Source organism: Anopheles maculipalpis, chromosome 3RL (assembly GCF_943734695.1).
Source record: "Anopheles maculipalpis chromosome 3RL, idAnoMacuDA_375_x, whole genome shotgun sequence".
Taxonomy (NCBI): domain Eukaryota; kingdom Metazoa; phylum Arthropoda; class Insecta; order Diptera; family Culicidae; genus Anopheles; species Anopheles maculipalpis.
In genome coordinates, this window is record NC_064872.1 from 28,449,406 (window position 1) to 28,477,393 (window position 27,988).

Consider the following 27,988-nt stretch of genomic DNA (forward strand, 5'->3'; position numbering starts at 1 on the left):
TATTTGGTTTTTATTTTCCCCTCAATAGTTTACTTCCTCTTTCTATATAGTGCTGATCATCATGTAGCAATAGTGTTCTGTTTAAGCTCTTAATGGCATACAATATAACTTTTCCCCCTTTTTTAAATTGTACCGGAAACAGCAGAAAAGCAATATCCCCTTCGACTGTGGCAACCAGTACGAAAGTGAAACATCCCTCTCTGATGTTACATTTCCGCTTGCCAGCTGTGGTTGTCATATAAAAGAAAACAGTTCCCAGCATGGCCATTACTGGCTGGTTAGCCGGGAAGCGATCTTAAGACCGAACAAAAATCCGAATTGTCTCGTAAAAGTCTTGCTTGCTGTGTCGGTGGTGATGTTTTCAATTTCCGAAACGCATAATTCCTTTCACTGTCGTTTTACAATCACTAGCCACTTACGGTGCGGTGCACATGAATTTAATAAGTTGTTTGAATTTTGTTGTCGACTGTTCGCAACATTTTTGACGCTTAGTTGTATCGAGTGTAGCTAAAAGATAAATTTTCTGCTCACTTTTATTCCTAAAAGCTATTTTCTCCATCTTGTTCGAGGATATCTGCATGTACCAAAGTATGTCCAATATTGTTTTGTTTCTTAGCCAGATTCGTAAGGCTAAATCGTCCTAATCTAATCTTATTTCTAGCTTTACGACTCATTCAACTCATAACCTATTTGAAGGAAACATTTCCTTTTCCCTCAATTCAAGTGCACGTTATCCCTGGTGCGCTCGGTTGTGGATATTGTTGATGTCAGGTATGGTTCTAAAGTTGTCCTTTCTATGTCTGCTAGGGGTTGGCGCCTCTTTGGAGTATAGTTCCGTGGCGACTAACAATTGACTCCCAAAAAAACCCCTTTCCTTGTGGATACTCCTTGGTATTCGCCACACCATATCGTTGCCAGCATTTGGATGTTGTGGCTGGCGGCCCTACCATCGGCAGAACGCACGAGTCCGAAAGCCACTACAACTTTGTGAAGCTACAGTAGCATCTAACTAACGCATTCCGCCAACAGTTAAGCCTCCAGCCACAAATTCACGTCGTCCAAACCTAATTCTATTGGTTCAGTGATCCAATGTTGTCACTGGCGACCCTGACGCCTGCAAAACGTATGGAACTGATAGCCACAATAACTGTGCAAGGTTAAAAACGCACTGCAGAAAAAACGAAAAATTTCTTTCCTATTAATAATAGTTTGCTCTGTACTTCAAACCCTAACCTCTAAAATCTTCTAGTTAGTAGACTTGCGACAGTGTGCAGGATAGCTGACCAACTTACAATGATGTACGAGACCTTTGTTTAGCACGTACCCGTATAAAGATTCCTTACTGTAGAGCATATTCGCGTGAGATGAGGTTCTAACTCAGGAGCGTGGTTGAATCCAATGCTCAATTTTACTCCGTACGACAGTGTTATAATTTCGACATTTTAATTCGTTTAAAATCAATCGATTTTCTCGTCGTCATTCGAAGTATTTTCATGAGCTGGAATCAATTTGGATTCCTCAGAAGAAAACCTTTTAGATTAAAGTTGAAATTTAAAGTTGTTGCTATCTTCAACCATGATCCGTTTAAGCAGTATGTGAGTTCAAAAATGAGCGTTCGGCGCAATTTAAAAAAGCTTCAGAGCATCTCACCTTAATAGGGTTATAATCCTTCCAATTCTTTAAATTGTTTCAATATAAAACGCAACACAAAAGTAAAGTTGACGTGCTTTCAGCATCTAAAGCAAGCGCAAACTCCGGGCATCTCTTTTGATGGGGGATGTAAATCCCGCGTCCATCATTCCTGCGGCACAGCTTCTTCTTTCAGCGTTATTTGATACCGTGCTCGCGGCAGCACACCAGTTCACGTCTTTAGCACGTTTGTCGCTGTAATCACCCGGTGATTGATAGACCAACTTGCCAAGGTTGCTGTGAAGGGCGGTGGTGCAAAGTTGATTCCGTTCGCTACCGTTTAGAACCGACAGCCGTTGATCGAGTTACAACTCCATTACGGGCCTTAGGGCTTGGCTGAAGAGTTGAATAGAAATTGGATACCAGACGGAGACGCTTACAGGCCTATGCTGATGCGCCATCACAAGTCTTTGTTTCGGGTCGCTGTTACGGGATCTAATGGAGATCAACTTGGTGCAGAATGTGTGATATTCGGTTGTGATGTTTCGTTGGGTAATTAGAGTAGGAGTATGTCCAGCATATTTCAGTTGCGTTTCGTTTTTGTACTGGTGGTTTTCAAAGTATCTTCTCTGCAGTGAGGTTTGAGATGAGTAGTTAAATGTTTTAGATTTATATTGTTGTTTCACTTCTGTTGTTATTACTATTAGTTTTTATGGTTTTTAGTTTTATTTATATAGTATAATAATTTGCATTATTGTAGCTTTACACGTTTTTTTTTATACTGTTTGTGCATGTTTTTATTTTCATCTCCTATTTTTGTTTCTTTCTTCCGTTTTTTTTTTCTTTCCTGTTTTACCTCCGTTACCTGATCATTACATTTTTAATTATGGTTCATTTATCAATTGCACGCTTTATCGATCCTTCCTTCACACCTTTGGCTTTTGATTAATCGTTTTTATTGATCACCTGCAACGACATGCCGCTAACCATTTATATTCCTTTGTTTTAACTAACGACCAATTGACGCCCTCCGCTCCCCCTATTGTGACCAAACGCCATCTATTTGTTAATCGAACAAAACCTAACTACTATTTACATTCGGTCACCACCCCACGCGCTACCACGCAAAACCAAAACTACCGTCAACTCACGTAACGCACGTAATGGTGACGTGACAACGTAAAAAAAAAAAAAACGAAACCGAATAACAATAATAATCATTCGAACAACGTGTCAATCATCTGTCACGCGACGCGCTATACGGTTTGCGTACTGGCGGGCTTTCCGCACCCCGCACCGGAACGGTTTGACACCTGTTTCACCGGAATCTGTCGACATTCCGTTGGCATAAATGATGACTACACGTGTGGGGGTTGTTGGACTGGTAAACTTGACGTTTCTAATTTGTAATCACGCCCAAAAATGGTTCTGACCCACCGACCAATTGACCCACTGTCAATGCGGGCAAACGAACTTTATAATAACAAAACTAACGCAAAATACTGCACCACGCATACCCAAACACATTTCCGGTTCGCGTAGATGTGGACGAAGAAAGCGAAACTGATCTAGCGTTCGAGCGGCCCATCTCGTCCAGATCGTCCCACTCGCCGGACTCTGGCTTCAAAAGCAATCGCTCCGATCGTAAGACTTCCAGTAAGTAGCGAAGCAAATGTTCGCATTAGAGGCGAAAAAACATCTCGATATAAACGCGACATAAAATGTATGCTTTCGTGCTTTTTTAGGAATGAACAATTATGCTTAAAGAGATTACTAGTTCAAATTGCGCTAAAATAATCTTTCTGTTGTTTTAATAAGATGTTTCGTTAGCCAAAAATGTTTTGAAATTAGTATCAAAAGTAATTTATTAATTTATTTTATTTATATTTAATAATGATGGTCCAGTGCCGTATTGTCATAATTTATTAATTTGTCAAAAATAATACAATATTGGTAATTATATTAAGCGCATTACTACTAATTAATACAATCAAAGAATTTATTTTTCTTTCCTTTACAATTGAAAAGAACTTTATTTTAGTTGTTTAAAATAGCAGATTCAATAATCACTCATCAACTCAATACCCTAAAACTCCATTTATTTTTATCTGCTCTGCTCAAGACTTTCTTTAATTGCGCTTTTCCTGGATTGGTCTTCTCACTTTTACGATGGAACATTTTTCTCTACCAGTCTAGTCCATCCAGCTGAAGCACCCGAGGGTAGTTTTTTTTCTTTCCAAACGATAACATCACTAAGCTGACATTGTTGCGCTACATTGTCAGTTTAGCAGCTTACCCTAGCAATTAACATCATTAGCCGTAGGATTAGTTCTAAGAAACCCCTTCAATCGTGGCGGTTACTTATAAATGTGTTTTATTTTCTTCGTTTCGTTTGCGTGTTTTTTTTTTTTTTCATCATCTCTTCTTCGTATTGTGTTCCTGCACCCTATGTTGTTGTCTATCGTTAAATGCACCTGCCCTGCCCGCACTGTGTGTATCTGTTTGTATGTACTGGTTTGTTGCATGTTTATGCGCTTGCTCCTATTCCACGTTCAACACACATAAATTGCACACCCGGTCCCGGTGAAACAACCATTTCACAAATGCAATACCCGTTCGCTTACCCGTGAAAATGCATCCCAAACGTGGTGGAAAACACTTGTCGCGTATTTGCTGTTCAAAAACAAAAAATACCATCACGACCAGGCGCCTCCACCGGCTCCGACGTGTACTGGGAAGCCACCGGAAGACGCAGAAGTTCAGGTAATTTCTCCGCAACCAAGAACACCTCCCGCATGCTTGCCCGGGTGTGGTTTACCCACCATATCGTCAAACGCACTCACCAGCAATACTCAACCTTGGTAACACATCAACTAGCTTCTCGCTTTTGGGTGGTTTTGCTCACTGCCGCTGGTTCTCTTAACGCATAAGGATGGCTTAATGTTTTGCAGAACATGTCGTCCTTGTGTGTTCATCGCGTACAGCATTTCAATTCCTAAACGCCTGGCGAAAATACGGCACAGATACGTTAGCCTTGCTGGGGAATGCAGCCCTGCATTAGCATCTCACTAATTAATGCATCCTTAAACATAGCATGTGGATTTTCTAGATGGTTTCATTTATTATACTGGATGTGGAGGAAAGTAAATTAACCTAAGATGTACGTGTTTTAAATAAGCAAAGGGCTTTTTATATAATGTGTATTTAGAAAATACGTAATTAATTCTTGAAGCTAGGTATTCTGTATGTATTTAAAAGAGACAAATTAAATGTAGACTTCTGCTACAGATAGTAGCTTCCTAAATATAGTAAAATAACAAAATTTAATCTTCTCCTTCATAAACATTATTATAATTATTACTTTTTCTAATAATACATTAACAAAACTTGAAGAAAAGCTTCTTGATGTTCTGTAACATGGTGCAGTTTGGTCATATTCCTCACATGGCAGAAACGGGCATCGAATCCCTTCTGGACCGTCCCCCGTACGAAGGACTGATTATCCAGCTGCGGGTATAACAAAACCAGTCAAGGGTTCCCTTGACCTCCTGGTGATGAAGATATCATTAAGAAGAAGCTCATCATTTTATTATTATTTCTACTAAAATTTGATTCATGGAATTTTTTGGACATCTTACAGTTTTTTTTCTGAAGGTCTAAAATACAAGTACGGCCAGGCCGTTCAAACAGAATAAAGAGGACGTGCTAATACTGCTTTCTTCGGATTTCTTTTACTTTATCGTATTTAAGATACTCTTTAATGTCAACTGTGAAATTTAACGGAAATATTTTCATACCAGCTGAATATTATCCGACTGTATGAATATTATGTGAATATTATCTGAACGCAGCATCTAAAAATTCTCAAATATTTAATAACAGAAAAATAACAAATAAAAATCTTAGGAAAGGCAACTCAATCGCTTTAAATGCGTTACTTGTTTGAAGAAAAAACTAAAAAAAAAGAAAATTTTTTTGGTTTGATGTGTAAAAAGTATTGAAAAATGTGCAAAAATCATAAATGGATTTGTTTCTCTTCAGCACATTATTTTTGTGCAGTACTTTTCATTTTTTTCTTCAAGAAAGTATTATTCGTATATTTATGCTACACACTGTACAGTTGTAATTTTAATTTATGCCAGTAGTAATCCGTATTAAACACAGTGGATGTTTACTTAATTAAAAAATATTCTTCTTACTAATTATTAACTTCGATAACATATTATACCAAACTCACTTTCCTTCTTCAAACAACACAAAATAATTCTTTCAAACACCGTTTGTTAGTTATATGTGTAATCAATGGAGCAAAATGGTGTTTCTAGGATGTCACTCTAATTGCCGCTGGTAATGGACAATTCTCTGTCGATATCCCTTTCCTCAGTCGCTTTGCTCATGATAATGTTCGTTAGATACTTCACATCTCGGAAAAATGAAAGGAGCCGCACCAGACAGCGAGCCACACATACCGTGCGCCCCTTGTCTGCTGCTTCCCCTTGCCTTCCAAGCTCTAACAACATTAGCGCGCTTCAGCAGGTTAAATCGATCCATCGATCGAATGTGGCCCAGCCTGTCCGCGTGTATTTGCGTTCCAGGAAGCGAAACAAAAGCTGTCCAATAAGTATGCTTTCTCTAATCTCACTGTTTGCTCTGCTTTCTTTGCGTTCCACAGATCAGGGTGCCGTACTAACGACGGACACCGACAGTTTTATCATCGGACAGCGTGTCTGGGTCGGTGGCCTTCGCCCGGGCCAGATAGCGTACATCGGCGATACACACTTTGCGCCCGGCGAATGGGCGGGCGTAGTGCTGGACGAACCGAACGGCAAGAACGATGGTTCGGTGGCGGGCAAACGCTACTTCCAGTGCGAACCGAAGAAGGGTGTCTTCTCACGGTTGACCCGGCTGACCCGGGAACCGTTGTCGACCGGTGGTGGTGGCGGTGGTGATTCTACCGCCTCCACACCGCTCGATACGAGCTTCCGGTCGCTGACGTCACCGGCACGTTCCGGTACCGTTTCGCCAACGCACAGCGTCCAGAGCTATGCCAGCAAATCGCCAGCGATGGCCGGAAGTAAGTATATACGGTACTGATGTACGCAACGCACACGAGTGGTGTTAATTGCGTTTCAATTCTCTTTCTTCTTTCGCTTTCCACGCTTGGACAGAGGCAGCCTCCCTGAACGTTGGTGAGCGGGTGATAGTGTCGTCCGGGTTCGGGTCCCGGCCCGGCATACTGAAGTTTATCGGCGAAACGCAATTCGCCAGCGGCACCTGGTGCGGCGTACAGCTGGATGAAGCGAGCGGCAAGAACGACGGTACGGTGGAAGGTGTCAGGTGAGTACTGCCAGGGGGCTGCGCGCGTGGGCCAACTAACTAACAGTGGTGCTATCATCTTCCCTGTTTTATTTTGCAGATACTTCGAGTGCCCAGCCAAGTACGGCATATTTGTACCGATTGCCAAGGTCACGCTGTCACCGTCGGCCCGCAAAACCTCGGCCCGGCTGTCCCGGGCCGGCTCGAAGGAGTCGCTCAACTCGATGGCCACGATGAGCTCGATCGCCACCACGGCCACCTCACGGCTCCGGATGAGCGCACAGGTATCGCTCACCGCATGGTAGACATTAAGGAATTGCTCGCCAGGAAACAAAAAATGGCCATAAGCCAACGGAAGGGGATCTAAGAAGCACAGCAGCTTTTCCTTTTCCCCCTTCGTAGTTGCCGTTGGTTTTTATTTGCGTGTGTGTGTGTGTGTGGCGTTTTCCCGTTCTATTCAAGTATGCCCCGAGCGCCACAACAGCCCAAGCGTCTGTTTTTGCGCGTTTGCCTCAAACTCAAAACTAATAACTAACTTCTGTAAGCTCATTAACGTAGAATAATTGCAAGCCACAAAAGATAGCGTGTGGTAGACGCATATATCCAACTTTTTTGTAGTTGCTGTTGTTCCCTTCCAATGGCTGAAGAAAGAGGAGTAAAAATATTGTTCCCCGTAACCGGAACGACGCTTTAACCTTCAGCATAACACTAACCACATTATCCCACCATCTCTTCCCGATTTCGTCCCCGATTTGTTGCAGAGGAAATCAACGGTCAGCGCTGTGCCGTCGACACCGAAAGCTTCCTTTTCGCTTCAGGTAGGACCATGTTTATGATCTTAATTTATGTTTCTTTGGCATCTGTATCGTTTGTTATACGTATATTGGATGAGTTGTGTGGTTTCGTAAATTTGTCTTGGGATTATTTACTAATACTAACTACTGACCATAACCGAACACTGATCCGTCTCGGGACTTAATGTATCGAGACGGATAAAGTTGATTGCTAATAATTGTATAAAAAAAGAATAAATTGTAGTTACTTTTGGATGTGTTGTGCTGTACGTCTTTTAAACGCGATAGATTTTATTTGTTTTGCTGTGTATTATTAAGCTATAAATTTTATTTAAATTCTTAAAACTTCCATAACAATGTCAGATGTTTCCCATTTTCAAAAGCTATTCATGTTGTAAATATTTGCTTAAGAAATGATAATGATCAGTCGCCTCATTCAAAAATCTAGCGTTCCGTAACTATACCCGCACCCCAAAAAACGTTCCACAGCGTAATCCACTCGGATGAGAATATAAAACGGCTCATTTTGTAATGTTACGGAAGTTGAATGTTTATGCTAAAATCTCTTCTCCCCTGCTGGCCAGTCGAGTTCTATTCTTTTATGTTCGTCAAACCTCATAACCCATACTTGTTGTAAGCCAACGCCAACGCTGTAACGAGTGACCTCGGATGCCCAGGTTCTAAGGGGGTGACGCAGCTTTATGTCCGTAAACTTCCTCCGGCACGCTAGCACCAGGAACAACCGACCGACCTAGTGAATGAATGTGAAAATCCGGAGACAATAATTTCTCATTATCCTACCAAACGTTCAACTTCTGGGTGCGCATGACACGTCACAAAAAGAATGTGCGGGAGTTTTTCGTGTTTTCGAGTCACCGTGTGGCCACTTGACCGTGGCACAATGATGAAGCATAAAGTGGGGATTCATTATTTATTGGTGTGGAGCTAGTGGATAGAGGGCTCAGAAAAAAAAATCTGTGTCGCATGCTCAGCAGCTGACGTGCTGACAGTAAACAAGACTGCGATGCTTTATAGTGTTCCTGCAGCGTCCGTAAAAGCGTAGAGAGCTTTTTGCGTAGATTTTGAATTATGTTTTTGAGGGATGTAGTAACTCATCTCAAGCATTACACCAAGTGGGAACTTGACAATGGTGAATTAAATTGGTAGATTACAAAAAGCAATTGATAGCGCCCATGTTGTAAGAGACCCAGTTATCGAACCGATCCACAATGATCAAGAAGCGGTCAACCGGCCAATATAATCAAGTTGCCGTACATGGCATCTACACTGTTGCTGCTAGTTGCCATACAGGGACAGAGCCAACGTTAAGGCCCTTTCGGAAGCTGAACAGCGATGATGATGATGATGATGACGATTACGCTTTGTCGGTGCTCTGGGACGATAGCAGTTTAACGATTTGAGCGTGTGCATCGATAGACCTGAAAGCGTTCCCATCAATAATTTACATGACACACACGGGTAGTGCAAATATAATGTGTGTTTGAGCACAAGTGTACACTCCATTGTAATCGATCACCTTTTCCGATTGTACCGTGCCAGTAACCCACACGCTGCCAATGCAAATGATTCTGTGTACATAAACACTACTACACACGAAAAAGGGGGAGGGGGGGGGCATGGTCGGACGTTGTGCCGGTTGTAGGTCGGTATCTCGGTTGTTGTCGTTTAGCATTCATCAGGTGACTATTGCGACATCAACTTTATTGCGGTGTACAGCGATTGGTATTGCACCTTGCTGTCACGGCAACTGCCGCTATAGAGAATGGAATATTGTGGGTGACTCCCATCACACGAGGAGTACCCTTTGATTTGCAATTGCCATCGTCGTTCTGATGTAACACGGGAACGATAGGTCACAAGATAATAATTGAATTAGGAGTTACATCTATGCTCAAAAGAAGATCCGCCATATTGATAAAATCTATAGACTCGTTTGTCATACGCCACTATTCACCACTCACGAGATCGTTTCGCGTGATTAATTCCTTCAACTTTGTAACTTAACGTTTCGTGTCCTCCCTTGCGGCCTTTAAAATATTACTTTTTATCTCGCCAAGAAACCTTTTGACATTTCTGTTTATTTATTAGGTCGTGACGAGCGATCTTTTTTTGTTTTTTTTGTTGCCTACATTCGCTTTCCATCATTACCGTCCAATTTTGTGTCAGATGATGCAGAGTGGCCATACTCCCAAAAAAGGAAATTCTGAACAATACTTGAATGGGGCTGTTAATTGATCCGGTTGAACCTGTTGTGTGTGTCTCGTCACGAAAGACGCGACATGCCTCAACTTTTAAAGTCATTAAAACATTTTTCTGTCGCTCATTTCCTGGTCACACGAAGATCTTCTTTGCTAGCGATGGGAGCGAGCATTGCCAAAATCGGACCAACTTCACCGCACACCGCACAGGTGCCTTTTGTGGTGGGTGCGTTTATGTATTCACGCTCGTGACTCAGGCATGTCTGGAGACAAGTGGGACGATTCGCTTGTACGGAGTGTGCGTAGTTTAATGACGCAGGTCAGGTTAGGGTTTTGTAGGATAAGTGAAGTCACTCACGAGTACACTTTCAGGTGAGGTCCCGCTATATACTACGTCAAGTGCATTGGAGAATGTGTCTTGGGTCCTGCCGAGCTTTTTATTTTGTTAAAGGTTTCTCCCCTCTATCGCTTTGGCAAGTTGTTTGTGCAGGTTTTACGCGCAGGTTGTGTGTGTGGTATATGCGGAGGAGGAATTAGATATTAGCAAACTGGCTCAGTTCATGGGTGCGGAATCCACCGCAGTTCCGACGACATTACCGACTGCTGGCGAAGTTTTGTTTGTGTGCACCCGCACCCGATGCTCTTTGGGCAGCGATTATCTCTGTGGCGCCCACCAAACTTGGTCACGCATCCGACGGACCAGGAAACGGAGTTTGTACGATGGGTTTGGTTTGGCACTGTTCGGTGACTGTTTACGACGCGTGCGCGGGTGGATATATAGTCGTAATCTATAATCTTCCGATCATCACTTGGGTGTATGGGTGATCGTATGGATCGTGTCCCACCTAACGTCATTCGTCAAGTGAATCTCGGTGGCTTATTCTAGTGGTCATGGGAGTTACAAACGATCAGTCGCATTGGTTAGACGTCGGACGTCAGAGAGTTCCACACCTGTTCCTGTTGCAGCAAATCTTGCTGATAGTGTTGCTCTTACTAACAAATTTGGGGTGTGAAAATAAAATTTGATCCTATTTGTGGTATCGGTGGGATTTTGTATCTTTTCTTTACAATTCTCTTGGTGGAACCGGTGCCTAGTGCATTGTTGTTGAGGTTATCAAAGAGTTTTTGGAAGTGCGTAGTAACGTTGTGAAGTTCTGCTGATTGGATGCTGGTCGTAATGATGACGTTGGTGTATTTGCACAGTTGATTAGTTCGTCTTTGAGAAATTGTTTATCATTCCGTTGACGTAGTGTAGTGTTGCTCCGCTGCTCCGTAACGGAGTTTCCCCAGCATGACGTGGTCCAATTTTGCAAGGTTATGGTGTGCTAGGGCTTTGTTTAGCTTTTTGGTGCTGTGCAGAATAAATATTGCTCTCACGGGATGTTTCCGAATTGCTGCCAGCAGTAGGAAGATTTCCGAAAGCTTTCCCTCTCCCGACTGATCGGTGGTTGGTTGTGGTTAAAAGTCAGAAATTGCTTTCGTTATGGTTGATTTAAGCGGTCTTAAAGCGACGTGTCTCGGGGATAAATCGTTCACAATGGTGATGTCGGGGCAGCAAACTTTTACTAATGTTCAGTTGCAGTCTAACGCACGCACAGCTCGTTTATCATTCACCAAACGAACCGTCTCGTGGGATCTTGAGACACTTTCGCTACTTCTTCCCGTCATCCGTCACCCCCCGGGTTTGGTGGGAGAAAAATGACCCAAGAAAAATGAGCACTGCTCCACTAGGCCACTGCGAAGGGAGCAATTAAGTTTCGTTTTTGGCTAGATCTCCCCGAACCCGACTCACAAAAGGGTCTTTCATTCGCTGCACAAAACTCCCAGGCTCCAAAAAGCTTTGCTCTTTGGGTATGATTGCTATGGTTGTGTTGGACTTGTGTTGTTTGGAAGAACTCGGCTGTCCCCTTGCAGAGCGCTCGTATTGGAGAAGGGGGCAAATATTCATTAAGTAGTGTCGATGCCTTGCTGTCTTTGCCTGGATGATAGATTTGCAGACGGCTGATGCGCATTCTGACAAGTCGTCTGCCGAAAGACGACGGACCTTTTCGTCTGACGAAGGGCAAACAGCACTTGTTGTTTGGCGGATTTGGATCGCTTATATTTACTTTGCGTTTGCTCAATTAAACCATGCTGGAGCAGGAAAAGTGATGACAGTTGGCACTCTGTGATGAATTTTCTTTCGCAGAGAAAAGGCTTTTTGACGACGCACAAGCATGCTCCCGTCCTGAAAATGTTTATGCTAACAAGTGTATATGAAGCAGATTAGCTTGCAGGCGTTCGTTTTCTCTGAGCAGGAGTTTAGTTAATTATTAGCTTGTTTCTGGTATTCATTACACGGTTAAAGCTTCGAGACATATTCGTAAACATATTGCTTTTGCGTATAATGGGAGGCGATTAGCATATTTTATTACCCCGGGCGGCCTGATGGTAACCGGGTATGATGGGTAAAGTTTTCATGCCGAGGTATTTTCGTATTTCAATTTGAGATTAAATTATCCATTTGTGCTGCATCCATCCAATGAAAACTGAAATGCAAATAAATCCCGACACATAGCGTGTAGCGCGTAGAACGGTTTTACGTATGGATGGCTCGATATTATCCATACGATTGGACATATGTGTTTTGCTTGATGGATTGACATGAAGTAAGCCTAGAAATGGAACAACATATCTGTGACAGCATCCGAAAGCTTCAGCTTCAGAAGACATGGTCTAGGGTTTTGGTATATTAATATTCAACAGGATGAATAATTTACGCTGTGGAATAAATTACACTTGAATTTAAAGAGAAGGGAGTTATCATTGCGTGCGTTATCGGTAACATCAATGGTCCAGAATTGATTTCATATGAATGAAACTGCTTTGATTTTTGATGTATTTTTGAGGAGTTTGATCCTTTCAATTTTGAAAGGGCTAAACTAGGATCAGATGTTATTCTGAATACTTAAATTTTTCAATACAGATTCTTTCTCGTAGGTGTATCAAAAAAGTAAACTTGACTTTAAACGCACCAATTGACATCTTAGGAGTTAAAATGTCAACTGAAAATAATAAAAATTTCTTCGAACAAGAGTTAAAAAATTCGAGTCTGGTTTTGTTTGCTTTACGATGAATTTCTGAAGCCCTGTAACAGTTTATCTCTTCTTCTTGATTTACCGACCTGTTAGGACATGACGACCCTGTCTGGTAAAGGCTAACGGAGCTTATTGCTATCACTTAGTTGGATAGTGGTGGGATTTGAACCAGAGTTCAGGCATGCGAAGCCTAGCGAAGCTACTGCCTGTACCACTGGACCGAAATGTCAAATATATTGCGCTCTCAGTGGTAGTCATGACGTGATCCTAGTAGTAGAGATCCTCGGCGATCGGCAATTTGAAGTCCCATTTTTAATAAATTCTACTTTCTTCTAGTGTCGAGTTTAACAGAACGCGGACAGAGAGGTTGTGAGTACTGAGCGGCCCTCCCTACCTGGCGAGAGGCCGAAGTTACAAAGAACCTCTCCACCGGTCACCAGATACAATGTGATAGGGGCTCCCAACTCCACTAATTTGCCACTCCGTACGAGCAGATCGTCTGACGCGGAGTGGTAAGACTAGTGTCGTTAACGTCCTAGCCAATGGATTTTTCCATAACCATAGAATAGTTATCAGGTATAAATATTGTCCCTGAGATGGATTCGTTTGTTAAAATTCGGCATGTTTCGTAGTATCAAATATCCCGATTGTTAGTCCATGGATGGAAACGTGTGATTTTAGGACGATTGTAATTTAAACCAGACTTTGATGTGATTAGAGGATACGGATTCATACAACTCAATGGACATTTGGTTTGTAAAGGATAATGTCACGAATTCCCTGTTAATTGCTTTATTGATGCTGTCGATCCTTTAAAGTTGTCCGGTAATGTACATACACTGGTGGGTTTAGCCCATAAGCGGAATGGAAATTGGGAGTCCCCAACACATTGAACATGCTGCCCGTGAGAGAAAGTTCTTTGGGGATTTGGGGTCCTTTACTAGCTCGGGCCACCCCCGAGGCCACTCACACCGCATATCTTTAAATTCTCTGTGTAAATATATGTATATTTTGGGTTAATGTTGTTTTACGAATTTTTACTGTTTTATCACATGCTTGCTTCCAAACTTTTATCAGATTGCGATGAAAGAAAATTCCATCCAAAAGCATAGTCCTGTTCTAAGCATGGATTTTTAACATGGGAACTTCCTTATCCTGGGTGTTTGTCAGGTGCTCATGGGAGTGATCCTCATCCATTCTGTCGCATCTCGTAGCTGTTGATGTGCGGACTCTTCACTTATCGTACTCATTCGAGCTTTCTTTCAATCTATGGATTTTTATAATGCGCTTCAAAACAGTACAACACATCCATTGCCACAACAAACCGAATTCTTTGAACTATCAGCACTTAAATTATGGTTCTATAATCGATTTTCTCTCTTTCTGTTTTCTTTTTCCCCCTTCTTGTGCCGGTTTTGCAGGATGTTCTGCGGGAGAAACAAAATCACATCGAGCAGCTCATGCAGGAACGTGAAATCGATCGTGAAGAAACGGCAAACCAATCGATCATGTACCAAAAGAACATCCAACAGGTAAATAAGCGATTGGACCCGTCCCAAGGTCTATCCATAGGGGCCAGATTCAGTAGTTGGATCAACAACAACAGAAGAAAAGCAAAACACCAACAACAAACGCGAACAGCACGACACCAGCATAAAAAAAATTCTTTCTTTCCCCTCATTCCCTCAAAGATCCACACTTTTTTGCTGCCCACTCTCTTAGTACCTCACATTGGTTGGGTGTAACATATTGGATGTGTGTGTGTGAGTTTATGTTTAATCTTTGATGTTTACCAACTCTCTAGCGTGATACGACCGACAGTGAGGTAGGACGCTGGGCGGAACTGGTTCGACGACGTGCTCTACGAATTGCTGACCTTCGACGCGAGTTCCAGGGATGGCACGGTAACCACGAACGACACTGCATCCTGCACGATGTTCTGCTAGCCTAGACAGAGAGCGATAGAGGAAGAGAGAGCGATAGCAAAGTATAGAGCAAGATAGATTGGGGAAAAAAAGAGAAAGACAGAGAGCTAATGTACAACCGAGACGCACTGCTGAACTTCCGGAGCTCTAGGGTCGTATACTTGTTTCCTGCCAGCGTCTCTCTGTGATAGCTACTGAGGGTGGGGGCCGTCCAACTGGAAACGGAACCGATGCGACCACGGGAAGAGAGGGGCACGAGATCTGGCAATGTGGACCAACAGCATGACAGGATTTTTGGATCGTGACACGTCGACAATGCAGCATACTACTATTTCTATGGCTAACGTTCAACAGGAAACATATTTCCCTTGGAGAAAGAAAATTCGTTGAAAAGGAAGTTTTTGTGTGTGTGCGTTTGTAGGGCGTAAACGCTTAAGGACACTAAATAAATGATCTGTCCTTTCGACTTTTGTGGTTGTTTTGTGGTTGAAGTTCAACGAAAATAACAACCTCGCTACACACGCACTCAAAACCACAAAACTGTTGTACTGTCTGCTAACACGGATGTGTTTTTATTCGATAAGATAGATTGTAAGGCTTTTTTCCGAGATGCGATACTGTGTTGTGACGACATTTTATAAATGCAACAATTAAAACAAACTGCTTGCTTCATTTGGAACATTTTAAAATCGAACTAGCTCTGGATTCGGTCGCGCGATTAGCGAGTACTCTTTTCTCACTGATGACATGTTTTGGCTAGGATGAGTTCAAAATATTTGCTCTTGCTCTATTTTATTGACTGTATGCCACATAGGGCAGTCCAGTGGTGAGGCGGTAGCGTTGCCAGTCTTCTAAACGGCAGGACCGGAGTTTAACTCCCAACCGGACCATTTCCCTGTAGTGAGGAATGTCCTATGGCATTAGCAAGTCTAGGACGCCATAAGATAGCCGGTGTGGTCTGTAGATCATAAAGTCAAGAAGAAGAATGCCCTCTCAGCTCCCCTATAGTCTAGTTCTCTGACTTTCGATTTCTCAGCACGGAAGTCCGTGCATCAAATCCCTCTTCACAAGAAATCATCTACAATTCTCTAGCGATATCGAAAAAAATCTGTATCCTTACAATGTATAATGCTTTGGAAATGACTATGGATATGATGCTATGGGATAATGCTAATCAGCGGCGACAGTTTGATTAAATGTTTCATTGCTCCTCCATCTACAACCGCCAATCTGCATCATAACTCTCAATGTGGGTAGATAAGGTAGATAAACTCAATGTAGGTAGATGATACACTGCAGAAAATGGATAGAAAATTGAAAAATGGAAAATTTCCATCGAGAGCTTTTTACAACCCTGCTTGTTATTGTATATTTTCTCTTGTATTTATTCCTTTTTCCACACATAATTGCATCCTTAGGAGCGAATTGATGTAGATGAAGTTTGTTATTTTTTATACGCTAGACAACAAGCTCAAGTTTGAAGCGTTTGTTGCTCCTTTCGATCGCTTGTCGCTTGTGGTGAAGTGTGCTTTTATGTTGCTCTCACATCCCTGATGTCTGGCGCTCCATATCTGTGGGACCGATATCCTAGGATTTCTTTTCTTGCTTCTACACTCGAGACTTTCAAACGTTCGTGGAACACTGGATTATAGTATTTCGATCCTAGGACGGTCCTTGGAATGTTTGTCCTCGTTTTACACGTTCCAGCTCATTTCTCGGCACACTAGCACATGGCTGACCACAGCAACGTTCAGCACCGGGACAAAACCATTTCACCCGTTAGTTCCGGATATCTAGCCATTGGTTTGTGTGGCTTTTTTTATTTTTTTTTTCTCTTTGCAATCCGCCGATGGCGGAAAAACGGAAAACTCCGTCAGTTCGGGTTATTGCCACTAAAAACCCCACTCACACCCAAGCTCGAATGACGCCATGATGCAATCGGAAAGCAAATATAAACCCGGCACCGCAAACATACATCCCGTGTGATTGCAAACGCTTTTCGTACGCGATGGTTTTTTGCTAGCGTCGGCCCCGGATGCAGTTTTGCCCGGTGCCTGTCTGATGTCGCCTAGCATCGATTCGGAGGATTCGTTATGGTCTCCCGGTATCAGTGTCTCGTGTCGTTCGTTCCGTGAAGTGAACCGGATAAACGTAATGCGCTCGAAGTAGAAGAGTAGGTTAGCGATGACGGTGTAGGTTCACGAAACGGTTAGGTGAAGGGTGTATTACGTGCCGAACGATGGCATTTGTTTTCTAGAGCGATTCAGAGCTTTTCCGTTTTTCCATGACTTTTGTGTTCAGTGTAGGTGCAAAAGGTTGAACAGTGGAAATCTCTTTTCTATGTGTACAAAGTTATGGTTTTCCGAATGTCATGTGGGCTAAATAAGAACACGAAACATATTTGCTTATTTTAGTAACCCAAGTGGCTGTACCCGAATGATTGTCTAACGTATTAAAGCTAAATTTTAGAAATCATTTTCTCTTATTGGTTGAAAGATCTAGTAGAATTGGTCTACCTATCTTATGGAGGCTTGCCAGGCTTAGTTACTTCTATATTTCTTAGGCATGTTAGGTTTATTAGGCCAAACATTGAAGTATTAGACTATTAGATAACGCTAATCATGTTTAAGATAGCGCCTTCTCTACTATGAAGAACTTGCTCTAGTTTCTGAATATTCCTAAGATTTAATTCCATGCCCTAGGCACAGAAATTGGATCAAACATTACCGGGGGCATTATTTATTTGGTAATTGTTCAGGATGAACATCTGGCCGAATCATATGATGTTTCTCATTCATAAAGGAGCGCAATTCTACACGAAAAAGGTATCGAATGTTGATGTGCGCCAGGTGTGCTTTAAAACATTTGTCCAATCTTCGTTTATGTCGAAGATTTGGGCAACTAGTGGCAATTGATACTTGAATCGTAAATAACACAACGTTTTTATTCTGCAGGATGAACCATGTGTCAGGAAGATTTCTTTTTTGGTCCAAGGGGAAGATCTTCTGTGACACCAAAGGATTCATACAGATTAAATCCTTCTCGAGCCTTTCGCCAAACATTCCCAGATTGCCGCGCAAATTAATGGCATTGGAAATGAGTGGTATAGATAATTTGCGTCACGGACAAAACGTCATGGCGTTGGGTTGGTACATCTTGGTAAGGATTTTTTGATGTTTTTTCTTTAGGATCACTGTTGGTCATGTAGAACAATTATCTACTGCCTGACGCGATGGGCTGTTCCTCTGCAGAATGCAAGTTTCTGCCGACTGAAATTTTTCTGAGTATCTCATCTAGGTCTCATCCGTACATTTTTCGATGTGAATTCATCTTTCCTGCTACACGAGTATTTTCTGATAGTCTCTGTTATCAGGGAAGCCTTAAGACTTAGTTACTCCGCATACAAGGCACTCTAGGCTTAAGTTTTTAGGAAGAATTCTCATAAAATCACCCAAAGAGTACGATAACAGTCGGACGATATCGACGTATTAGTAAGCTCATTTTGGGGAGATTTAATATAAGCTAAATATGTTCTTGAATATTTTATCTTATTCCCTACTTCTTGTTGGCTTAGCGACCTCTAAGGTCATGCCGGCCATCGTAATGGCTTACTAGACTGCCGTTACCACGTAGTGAGGATAGTCAGTCTTCACTACTGGGGGACGGTCCGGGTGGGATTTGAACCCCGGCCCTACCGTTTAAAGACCAGCGCCGCTGTCCCCTATTTTCCATATTTTTATGTTCTTTGGCCTGCTGAGGTTTTAATTGAATAATTGAATTCTAATAGTAGAAAATAAAGTCTATCTTTCATACATTTTGCACTGAAAAGATAATCGTCAATTGATGACAATCGCTGATTCTAATATAAATCTGCGACACAGTATTTATCTGATTTAAATTTTATTTCAAAATGCTTGCATTTTGAACCATTTTGCTCGAATAAAATAACAACCCGGGTCAGTTAACAGCTCTATCTTCTCAGAATTAAATGTGCTGATTCGGGAAACCCCACCAAATGAGCTTTATAATGTTTATTTAGCTCTGTTTATCTTTTCTCTTTGTTTGTCCAATAAAATTGCAACATTCGCTTGTCCCCAATTGCGATAGACATCAACAGAGTTGTCACTTGTTCTATTTTCGCTTTTCAGCGAATGATTGCTTCTAGGAAGGTACACGGGTGGTGTTTCGTTTCGAACCATTTTGCTCAATATAATTGTGGTATCCGTTGTGGGATTTTCATTTATGCTCTGACGCTGACTGGAACGCATCACCATGCTGCGTGGGTCGGACGGTGATACGACGAACCATTTATACTGTTGCGATACATTTGGATGGGTACAAAATGCAGTATTTGCAGAGCGACCCAACCAGAGATATCAGTTCACGGACGTTTGGACACAATTGGGTTTTTTGTTGTCTCCCTCGGACATATCTGAATCGCGATTGCATTCCTGCACGTCACAGGAAGCAAAATTGCATCTTTTGTTTCTCGATTCAGTGCTCCCCAGGGCTTGGGAATGTTGATTCCGTATTTGTGATCCGGTACGACCTGCTCCGGAGACATGTTGTTTCCTTTTTTGGACAAATCATAGCAATCATGTTCAGTTCTTTGTTGGTGCGTTGGGATAATTTTTGTTCCATCTTCAAGCCGCAAGAGAAGAACCATATTCGTTTGCAATGGTAACAAACTGCTAATTCTTCTTCAGGGCTTCATATTGAAGTAAAACATCAATAAGATCGTTCCAGAATAAAGTTGATTGGGACGGTTCGACCATGTATGCAAATTGTATGCGTATGTGAGAGAGTACCTTGTGCGGAAAGCTGAAGTTCACAGCTTCATCAGGAAACCCGGAATGCTAACCCTTTCCAGACGGTAGCCGGGAATATCCAACGCAGGCAATGCTCACAGCACTTCCGGAAGTGCATAATGGTTTTGCTAGAAATTGCATCGGCAAGCTTTCCGTGTGCCTTGGTTTGGGTGGATCACCTTTTGTGTGTGGAGGACGTTGCGCTTGCTCACCAGTACTTTGTCGACATTCGCACAATCGAGTGAGGAATGATGGGAACCATTGTCCAAGGCTTCATACCTGCCGGTATGAGGGTGAATATGAATATTCACTTATTTATGCATTATGCAATCAATGACATATTAGGTAGATTGTTCTGAAAACGGGGTGGTCAGTACATTGTGTATGCGTGTCCTCAAGGGCAGTACAGATTGAAGCATTTAATGACGTTTATGCAGGCTAAATTGATTGTTAAAGTGGTAAACTTTCCAAGGAGTATTTCATTACATTTATTCTAAATATTATCTACTTCATGTTATTCTCTTATCCCTCTCCATTCCATGCTGGTGTCGTATTTGTTGTTGGTTTTACTCGTTTTCCTACTTCATAAAACATGCTTCCTATATTTTATCGTTACACTCTTGCTTTTTTATCTCATTTTTCTTTCGTATTTTCTTTGTGCGTGTCTGTGTGCGCCTCCAACAGCTAAAGGAAAAGATAACCCTGCTGGAAAAATCGCTAGCCGATGAGAAGCGTAGGAACGAAGATTTGCAGTTCAGCGTGGACGAAGCTACATTCTGCACCGACGAGCTAAACGTAAGTGTTGAAGATGTGGGCGCAAAACGGATTACTACCGGTTGATAAAACCTCCTGTACGTCCTGTTGGAGCACACTGCCATGGAGCACGTACACACATACGTTGTCACACGTACACCTGTGGCTAGTGGGTCTGTATCCTTACGATACATCCGGAACATGAGAAGAATGAAGCATAAATTACGATTAGTCCAACTCAAGTTACTTGTCCAGGTGTTGTTGCCAACGGTACGGTAACACATCGTGATGTACGTGTGTGTGTGTGTGTGTGTGTGTGGCTGTGTTTTTCTGATATGAAAAAGGTCAATTTAATGTGGTAGGTTTTTTAGTGTCCCAGTGGAAAAACCATACCTATGGAAACCATTCGTACTCATCGCTCATATTATTCGATTCCACATCTCTAATCCATTTCACCTGTTGCGTGTAATATTTTCAGGGAAAAATTCAAAATTCGATCAGTGTGAGTATTGACGGATGGATACGACCGGCGAGAGCTTGAAGTTACTTTGCTTTTCGTGGACAAAGTCACTCTCTTTTCGTTTGTCACTGTTTCTAGTTGTGTTTCTAGCGTTGCATGCGTTTAGCTTCAAGTATTTTGTACTGTTGTTTTTTTATTACAATTATATTGTTAGCTGTTATTGGTTGACAAACGAAATGAGAAGATGCTGTATGCTCTCGATCCATCGAATTCTATTTCAATTGGTGCTTAGGAAATTGGTTTCAGTTGCGTGTATTGTTCGAACATGTATAGTGTGGAACATTAGTTTTATAATTTATCCTGTCCACAATGTCTGCGCTGTGCATGATTGAATGTTGTCGAAAGTCAATGTCTCTTTAGTGTCGTAGACAACCTTTTGTTTCTTGGTTTACGTAGATTATTGCTCTTCAAAGATTTTTTCTAGATTGTGTCCTGAATTCTAGAGTGCTTACTCCTCAAAGTATGCATTATTGATGGGCACTCGGCATTTCGATTCCGTTTTCGGAATCGATTCTGAATCCGGAGCCAATTACAGAAACGATTCCGAAATCAATTTTGGAACCAATTACGGAAACGATTCCAGAATCACTTCTGAAACCGATTCCGGACCGAATTGCTAGGAAGGAACTGATTCCTTAACCAATTCTGGAACCGATTTCGGAACCAATTCCAATATCAATTCTAAACCTGACTGTGAAAATTATACCAGAACAGATTGCTATTCGTCCATCCCAATTCCGTCTCTTAGAACTTATTTCGATTTTCAGAACCGATTCAATTCCGGAACCGGTTTCGATTGCGGAGTCGATTGCGATTCCGGGATCCAATTCCGAACCGAGTATCCGGAATCGAGTTCGGAAATTTTGGAGCGCTCCAGTATCGATTCCGACCAAAACAGCATTTTGCTCATCATGTATTAACTATTTTTGTGACTCTTTTAAAACAACTTGAAACTAAAAATATGTGGTTTTTGTTGTTATAAAATTAAATAGCATACTGTCTGGCGTTCACCCCTAAGACACAATCTAGACTTAAAGCATCCAGAGAAGTAATTCGTTTACACTATTTGGCTTTTTTTTTTCTTCTAAAAAGATTCAATGCTTTTGATAAACTATTGCGGCAAATTACATTCTTACAACTACTTTTATGTTTCAGCTGTTACATGTTTCTTTTTGATTATTCAAAAATATGTATTATTGCGTTAAGTTGAGTATATTGAACGCATGATGCATGCTGCATTATACTATGTGTTCGAAGCATCTCATTACGTATGTTATAATATTTCCCTATTTTGTACTCTAGTTACGTGACTAACAATTTAAGCAGTACTATTTTCGTCCCAGTACTTTAGATGAATGACGATTTTTATTATACTTTTTATTATACTATTATTTTTTCTACGATTTCCTAATTGTAGGCTCAAACGCAAGTGTTTAAAGAAAAAATAGCCGACCTGGAAGCTCAGCTAGCTGGTGGAGCTCCAAAAAAGAGTGCTGAGGCCACGGGACCATCGGAAGACTTCGTTGGTAAGTGCATACACCATAAGATCGATAGGGAGACATTTTTTACTTACGCATGTATCTGAATGTAGCTGCCAAAGCTGAATTGAATGCCGAAATCGACAAGCTAAAAGCGGAAATTCTGGCCAAAGATCAAAAGTTGCATCTCACCGAGGAGCTGAAACGATCGCTCGAGAACGAGATACAGAACCTGCACGAAAAGGTTGCCGATGCGGAGCGTGCCGCCGACAGCAAGCTGTCCGCACTCACGATCAGTGAAGAGTGTCTGAGGGAGCAGATCAACTACCTCGAGGCTCGAGTGGACGAGCAGAGCAATCAGTTGACGGCGAAGGATGCCGAGCTGGAACAGCAGTACCTGGCGCTTAAAAATGCCGAAAGCGAGCAGGAAGAACGTTTGGCGGCGTTACAGGAAGAGCTTAGAGCTAAAAAGGATACGCTTGCCGAGCGGGAGCAAGCGTTGCAGGTGCTGGAAAAGACCATCGAAGATCTGCGCACAGACGTACGCCAGCGGGATCTTAAGATGGTGGAACTGGAAAGTGACCTTAAGCTGAAGCTACAAGAACGAGATACCTCCGGCAGTAAGTTATCTGAGAAGCTAAAAGAGCTTGAGGCACAAATCGTCGAGGCAGGAGCTTTAAAATCTCAACTGGATCAGGAACTTACCAACGCAAATGAGACAATCAAGGTGCTCGAAGGAGATCAAAAAGAAAAGGATAAGTTGACGCAAGAGCTAGAATTGAAGCTGGCGTCGATTGAGGCCTCACTACAGGCGGAAGTCGCTGCTCGTCACGAGAAAGAAGCTATCGTTCTGAAACTGGAGCAAGATTTGAAATCCCTTGCGACAGATGGTGAAAGTAGTGCAGCTCAGCTCAGCGCCAAACAGGAAGAGCTATCCAAACAAGCGGAATTGATGCAACAGGTGGAAGCAGAAAAGGCAAAATTACAGCAAGACCTTACCAAACTGCAGCAGACGTTCGAACAGTCACGTACCGAGCACGACACGTTGATAGCGGAGCTACACTCGCTAGCTGACACCGAGCGAAATGCACTGGCGGAGTTAAGAAAACAATTGCAAACAGCCGAACAGGAAAATCTTGCCAAAGACAAACAGCTCGAAGAGAACGAGGTGCTTGTAGGAGCGTTACAGAACGAGCTGAAGGAGCTGAATGTTTCCAAGAACGCTCTGAACCAGGAGCTTGTGGCGATAAAGGCTAGCTTCGCCGACAAGGATGGAACCCTCGCCAATATTGTGCAGGAAAAGACAGATTTGGAAAAACGTTTAGAAGAAAGTAAACAGGAAATGGAGACGAAAATTAAACAACTCGAGCAAGATCTTCGAAATCGTGAAGAGTCCTTACGTAAAGAAATCGAGACAAATGCAACGACAGCACAACAAAAACTATCCGAAAAGGATGGTGAGATTGCCCGACTTTCTCACGCTGGAGAAGAGCTTCAAACGCAGCTGACGACCGCTCAACAGCAAATAAAGGATGTTTCAGAAAAGATGAAATTGGCCGAGGAAACGATTGCTGCTAAAACGACGGAAGCACAAACACTTGTGCAACAGATCACCTCACTCCAGTCAGATGTGGCCTCGAAGAAGGAGCAGCTAGCTAAGTTAAATGCAACCATTTCGGAGGCTGCTGTACGGGAAGAGATCGGAGAAAAGAAGTTGTCCGAAGCTCAAGAGCAGTACGGTAAGCTTGAAATTGAGCATGCCGATTTGCGACGAAAAATGGATGCGCTGGAGCAAAAGTGCGCACAGGTACTTCAGCAAAAGGTTGATCTGGAGAAGGAACTCGATGCGCAACGATCCAGCACGCTAGATTCCAACTCAGAGCTGGCAAAACTAAACGAGGACCTAAAAGCAAAACAGCGCGCCTTGGACGAATTGCGCGATAGTTACGATACACTTAAAATTGAATCGGAACGCCGGGCGGATGAGAATGCGCAAACTAACGCGACATTGCAAGAACAAGTCGAACGTGCTCGGCAAGAGATGCAGCAGATAACTGATCAAAAAATCATACAGGAGAATGAGCTTAACATGGAACTGCGCAAGATTAAAGAAAATGCTGAACAGGAGCAGGAAAATCTCGTGCGTACGATCGCAGATTTGAAGACGAATTTCGAACAGGAACGGCAACGGATGGCGAACGAACTTTCCGAGCAAGTGGCAAAGAATGGCGCACTGAACGAAGAAATGGCAACATTAAGAAAAAGTTTCGAAAAATCTATCGATGACCTTAAGGCTCAATTGGAAGCTGCAAGATCAGAAATTAAAAAAGAACAAGAACTCAAAGAATTCGCTGTTTGTTCAGCTACGGAGCGAGAAGGTGTGCTCCAAAAGCAACTGCAAGAAAGCCAAGAGGAGTCCAAAGCACTACGACAGCGGCTGGACGATGTGCAGAAGTCGATGGAGCAAGGAAGCCATGATCTTTCGATCAAACTTGATCAGCAATCTCAGCGCGTCGTTGAGTTGGAGCAGGAACTGGGCGAAAAACGAAGTCTGCTACAGAAACGAACGGTGGAGGTTAACGAAATGATTGAAAAGCTGCAGGAAAATGGTAAAGCTCATGCGGAAATGTTACAACAGCTGCAGGAAAGCTACAGTCAAATCGAAGCGTTGAAAAAAGCCAACCAAGAGTCGGAAGAATCTTGTCAACAAATTCAAAAGCGACTGCAAGATTTGAACAGTTCTTACAGCGAGATGGAAGAGGAACAAGTGGACCTGGTAAGTCGTGAGGAATCGCTCAAGAAGGAGCTGGCAGTTCTGCATGAACAAATGAAACAGGCTGTCGTCGCGCACAAGGAGCAGTTGGATGCAGTCGCAAGTAAAAATGGGGAGCTTTTGAAACAATTGGAACTCACTTCAAGTGCAAAGGGAGCTACAGACGAGGAGCTCAACTCGATAAAACAACAGTTGGAAAATAAATCAGCCGATCTGGTAGCACTTCAGGCTAAGGTTGATGAGTTGACTCCCCTATTGCAAACAAAGGTTGATTTGGAGAGTCGTCTACAAACGCTAGAGCAAACGGTTTCGGCAAAGGATGCTTCAGTGCTCGAACTTTCGGGTGCTCTCGAGGAACTCAGAAAACAAACAGAGTCGAAGGATGCCAAAATTCTGGAGAACGAAAATGAACTCAAACAGCTCAAAGAGTCTGTAGCTAGCAAGGAAAAGGAACGCAAGGAACTCCAGCAACAGCTAGATGCAGTACAGAAAAATCTCGCCGAAAGTACGGCACACGACAAGCGTGTTTCTGAGGAAGCTGTTGAGCTAAAAACAGCATTGGAGAAATCTCGCTCGTTCCAAAAAGAGCAAGACGATCGTCTGAAGGACCAACAACGGCGTATCAGTGAACTGGAAACCAAGCTGGCAGCACAAACCACCCAATTCGATGAGCTGCTCGATCGCAAAAAGTCCTCCGAAACTGAATATTCTAACCGTACACATGAGCTAACCCAGAAGCTGCTAGAAATGGAGAGTGCCAAAAAGCAAGAGATTCAAGAGCTGCAGCAACGTCTAGCGGAACTGCTGCAGAAGGTCGAAACACAAGTATCCGAAACGGCACAAACCGTCAGCAGTAAGCGGGCGGTAGAAAAGCGTCAACAAGAGCTCGAGTGTGCGAAGAAAGATTTGGAACTGCGTGAAACCGAACTACAACTTGCCAACCGCCGACTCGAGAAGGATAACGAGCATCTTCGTTCGCAGCTGATGGTGAAGGAGAGTGAGCTTACGAAGCTGTCGAAGGCAGCCAGTGCAGCAGCAACGGCTGCAGATGTGAGTGTGCCGAACAGGATCGGTAGCGAACTGAAGGAAGATGATTCGGGTGCGCAGATCGATTTTCTTAACTCGATTATTGTTGATATGCAGCGGAAAAATGAGAAGCTGACCTTACGAATACAGGCACTTGAATCGACCAGTGCGGAAAGGTAAGGATTGTAAAACTAGACCGGATGTTCGTAGTATGTTGCTTACGTTTTGTTCAACTTGTTCGCTGAAAAGTGTCCTGATAATATGCGTATTGCATATTTTCCGGACATTCGTTTATTTTTTTTTATAAATTATCATGCGCTTATAAGAAGATAATGGCATGTCAGAGCCGTTATTAACTGAACTGCTACGGAAATAATAGATTTTCGGAACATTGGCGTGTAGTAACGCGGCTGAAAGTATCCCATTTGAACTTTAAATAATTAAACAACCAGAATGTTGCTTTTAAAGGCTGCTGTATTTAGCTTAAATTGTACAAAACTACCTTTCGGTAGATTCAGTGAGCCATTATAAAAGTAATCATTGCATACAATCAGGCGTTTCGAACAAAAAACTTCGAAAAACAAAAGCAATATGCTAGCATCAAAATGCCAAAACTCCAAAAAATGCTAATATTTTATTTTCGTTTTGGGATGATCTTTCTCGTTATGCTATTGTGCAGTCACAACATGAGCTTCGACATTCAGAAGCGCAAACCGGCACCGCGTGTATTCTGTGACATCTGCGATGAGTTCGATCTGCACGAAACCGAAGACTGCCCGAAGCAATGCTCCGACAGTCCACCGGAATCGCTGAAACATCCTGCAGACGGCAAGGAGCGAAAGGTGCCACCGCCAAGGAAGTACTGCGAAAGTTGTGAAGGTAAGGAAGGAAGGTGTATACTGGGCAGCTATCCAGTTTTTGAGGTATTTTCGTAATTTGGGAGGGATTCTTGTTTTTGCATTCTTTATTTTTTCTGTTTGAGGTATGAGCATCTACCACAAACGATTTGCCGTCCAATGACACTGTGTCCTAGCGATCCAATCAACTATCAATCGTCTATCGTATAGGTCGTGCTTCTCGGAATAGTTCAATGTTTTAATATCAGGTTCTCATTTAATTCAAGTTTAAATCCTTCTTCTTGATACGATTTACCTTGCCTTCTTGATCTTTTTTAGGTACGGACAAAATATTACCGAATTTATCAGTTTTAGGGCGTCATAGCCAAAGCACTCGAGAATCTACAATTGAAGACTTGTTCGTAAGAATTTCGAAGAATTTGAAAATATTAAGACATTCGTAATGATGAACGATTACGTTTACTTCGAATTTTATAATTCTCATTTCTGGAGAAAGATGAATAAGTTTAACTGGGTACAAAGCAGATCTTTACAGTCCTTCAGTGTTGTAGGATTCTTCGTATGCACTGTAAATTTACGAGGAAATCAAGGGCTTTATTGTTTGGTTGCTTTATCGTGATGCTCGAAGGGTTCAGAGCATTGATGTAAGCTTAAAACAAATGGCAAGGACTTCGTCCGGGTCGAAATTTATCGTCAATTTTGAATGCGTTGATGATATCAAATCGCATCGTTTTGGCTGTGACCAATACAATATTTTGCCTGAGTTCAATATTCATTCAAATAATATCCAAAATGGCCGTCCGGTGGTAGAAG

At 42.4% G+C, this 27,988-nt stretch overlaps 2 protein-coding genes across 3 annotated transcripts in view; one reads left to right on the forward strand and one right to left on the reverse strand.

The window, feature by feature from the left end:
* Positions 1 to 27,988, reverse strand: part of LOC126564831 (SPRY domain-containing SOCS box protein 3) — a 321,084-nt gene that overhangs the window by 188,617 nt on the left and 104,479 nt on the right. The gene's annotated exons all lie outside the window — the stretch shown is intronic.
* Positions 1 to 27,988, forward strand: part of LOC126563762 (restin homolog) — a 67,240-nt gene that overhangs the window by 37,745 nt on the left and 1,507 nt on the right. Inside the window, exons 3-14 of one of the 2 annotated variants that reach the window (XM_050220470.1) lie at positions 3,172 to 3,285; positions 4,336 to 4,392; positions 6,302 to 6,703; positions 6,798 to 6,966; positions 7,046 to 7,229; positions 7,707 to 7,763; positions 14,457 to 14,567; positions 20,453 to 20,563; positions 21,000 to 21,023; positions 22,459 to 22,567; positions 22,633 to 26,494; positions 26,998 to 27,197. In XM_050220470.1, the coding sequence (XP_050076427.1) occupies positions 3,172 to 3,285; positions 4,336 to 4,392; positions 6,302 to 6,703; positions 6,798 to 6,966; positions 7,046 to 7,229; positions 7,707 to 7,763; positions 14,457 to 14,567; positions 20,453 to 20,563; positions 21,000 to 21,023; positions 22,459 to 22,567; positions 22,633 to 26,494; positions 26,998 to 27,197 (5,400 nt within the window). Of the gene's footprint in view, positions 1 to 3,171; positions 3,286 to 4,335; positions 4,393 to 6,301; positions 6,704 to 6,797; positions 6,967 to 7,045; positions 7,230 to 7,706; positions 7,764 to 14,456; positions 14,568 to 14,839; positions 15,013 to 20,452; positions 20,564 to 20,999; positions 21,024 to 22,458; positions 22,568 to 22,632; positions 26,495 to 26,997; positions 27,198 to 27,988 lie in introns of those variants that run through there. The other variant, XM_050220471.1, reaches the window with a different exon arrangement.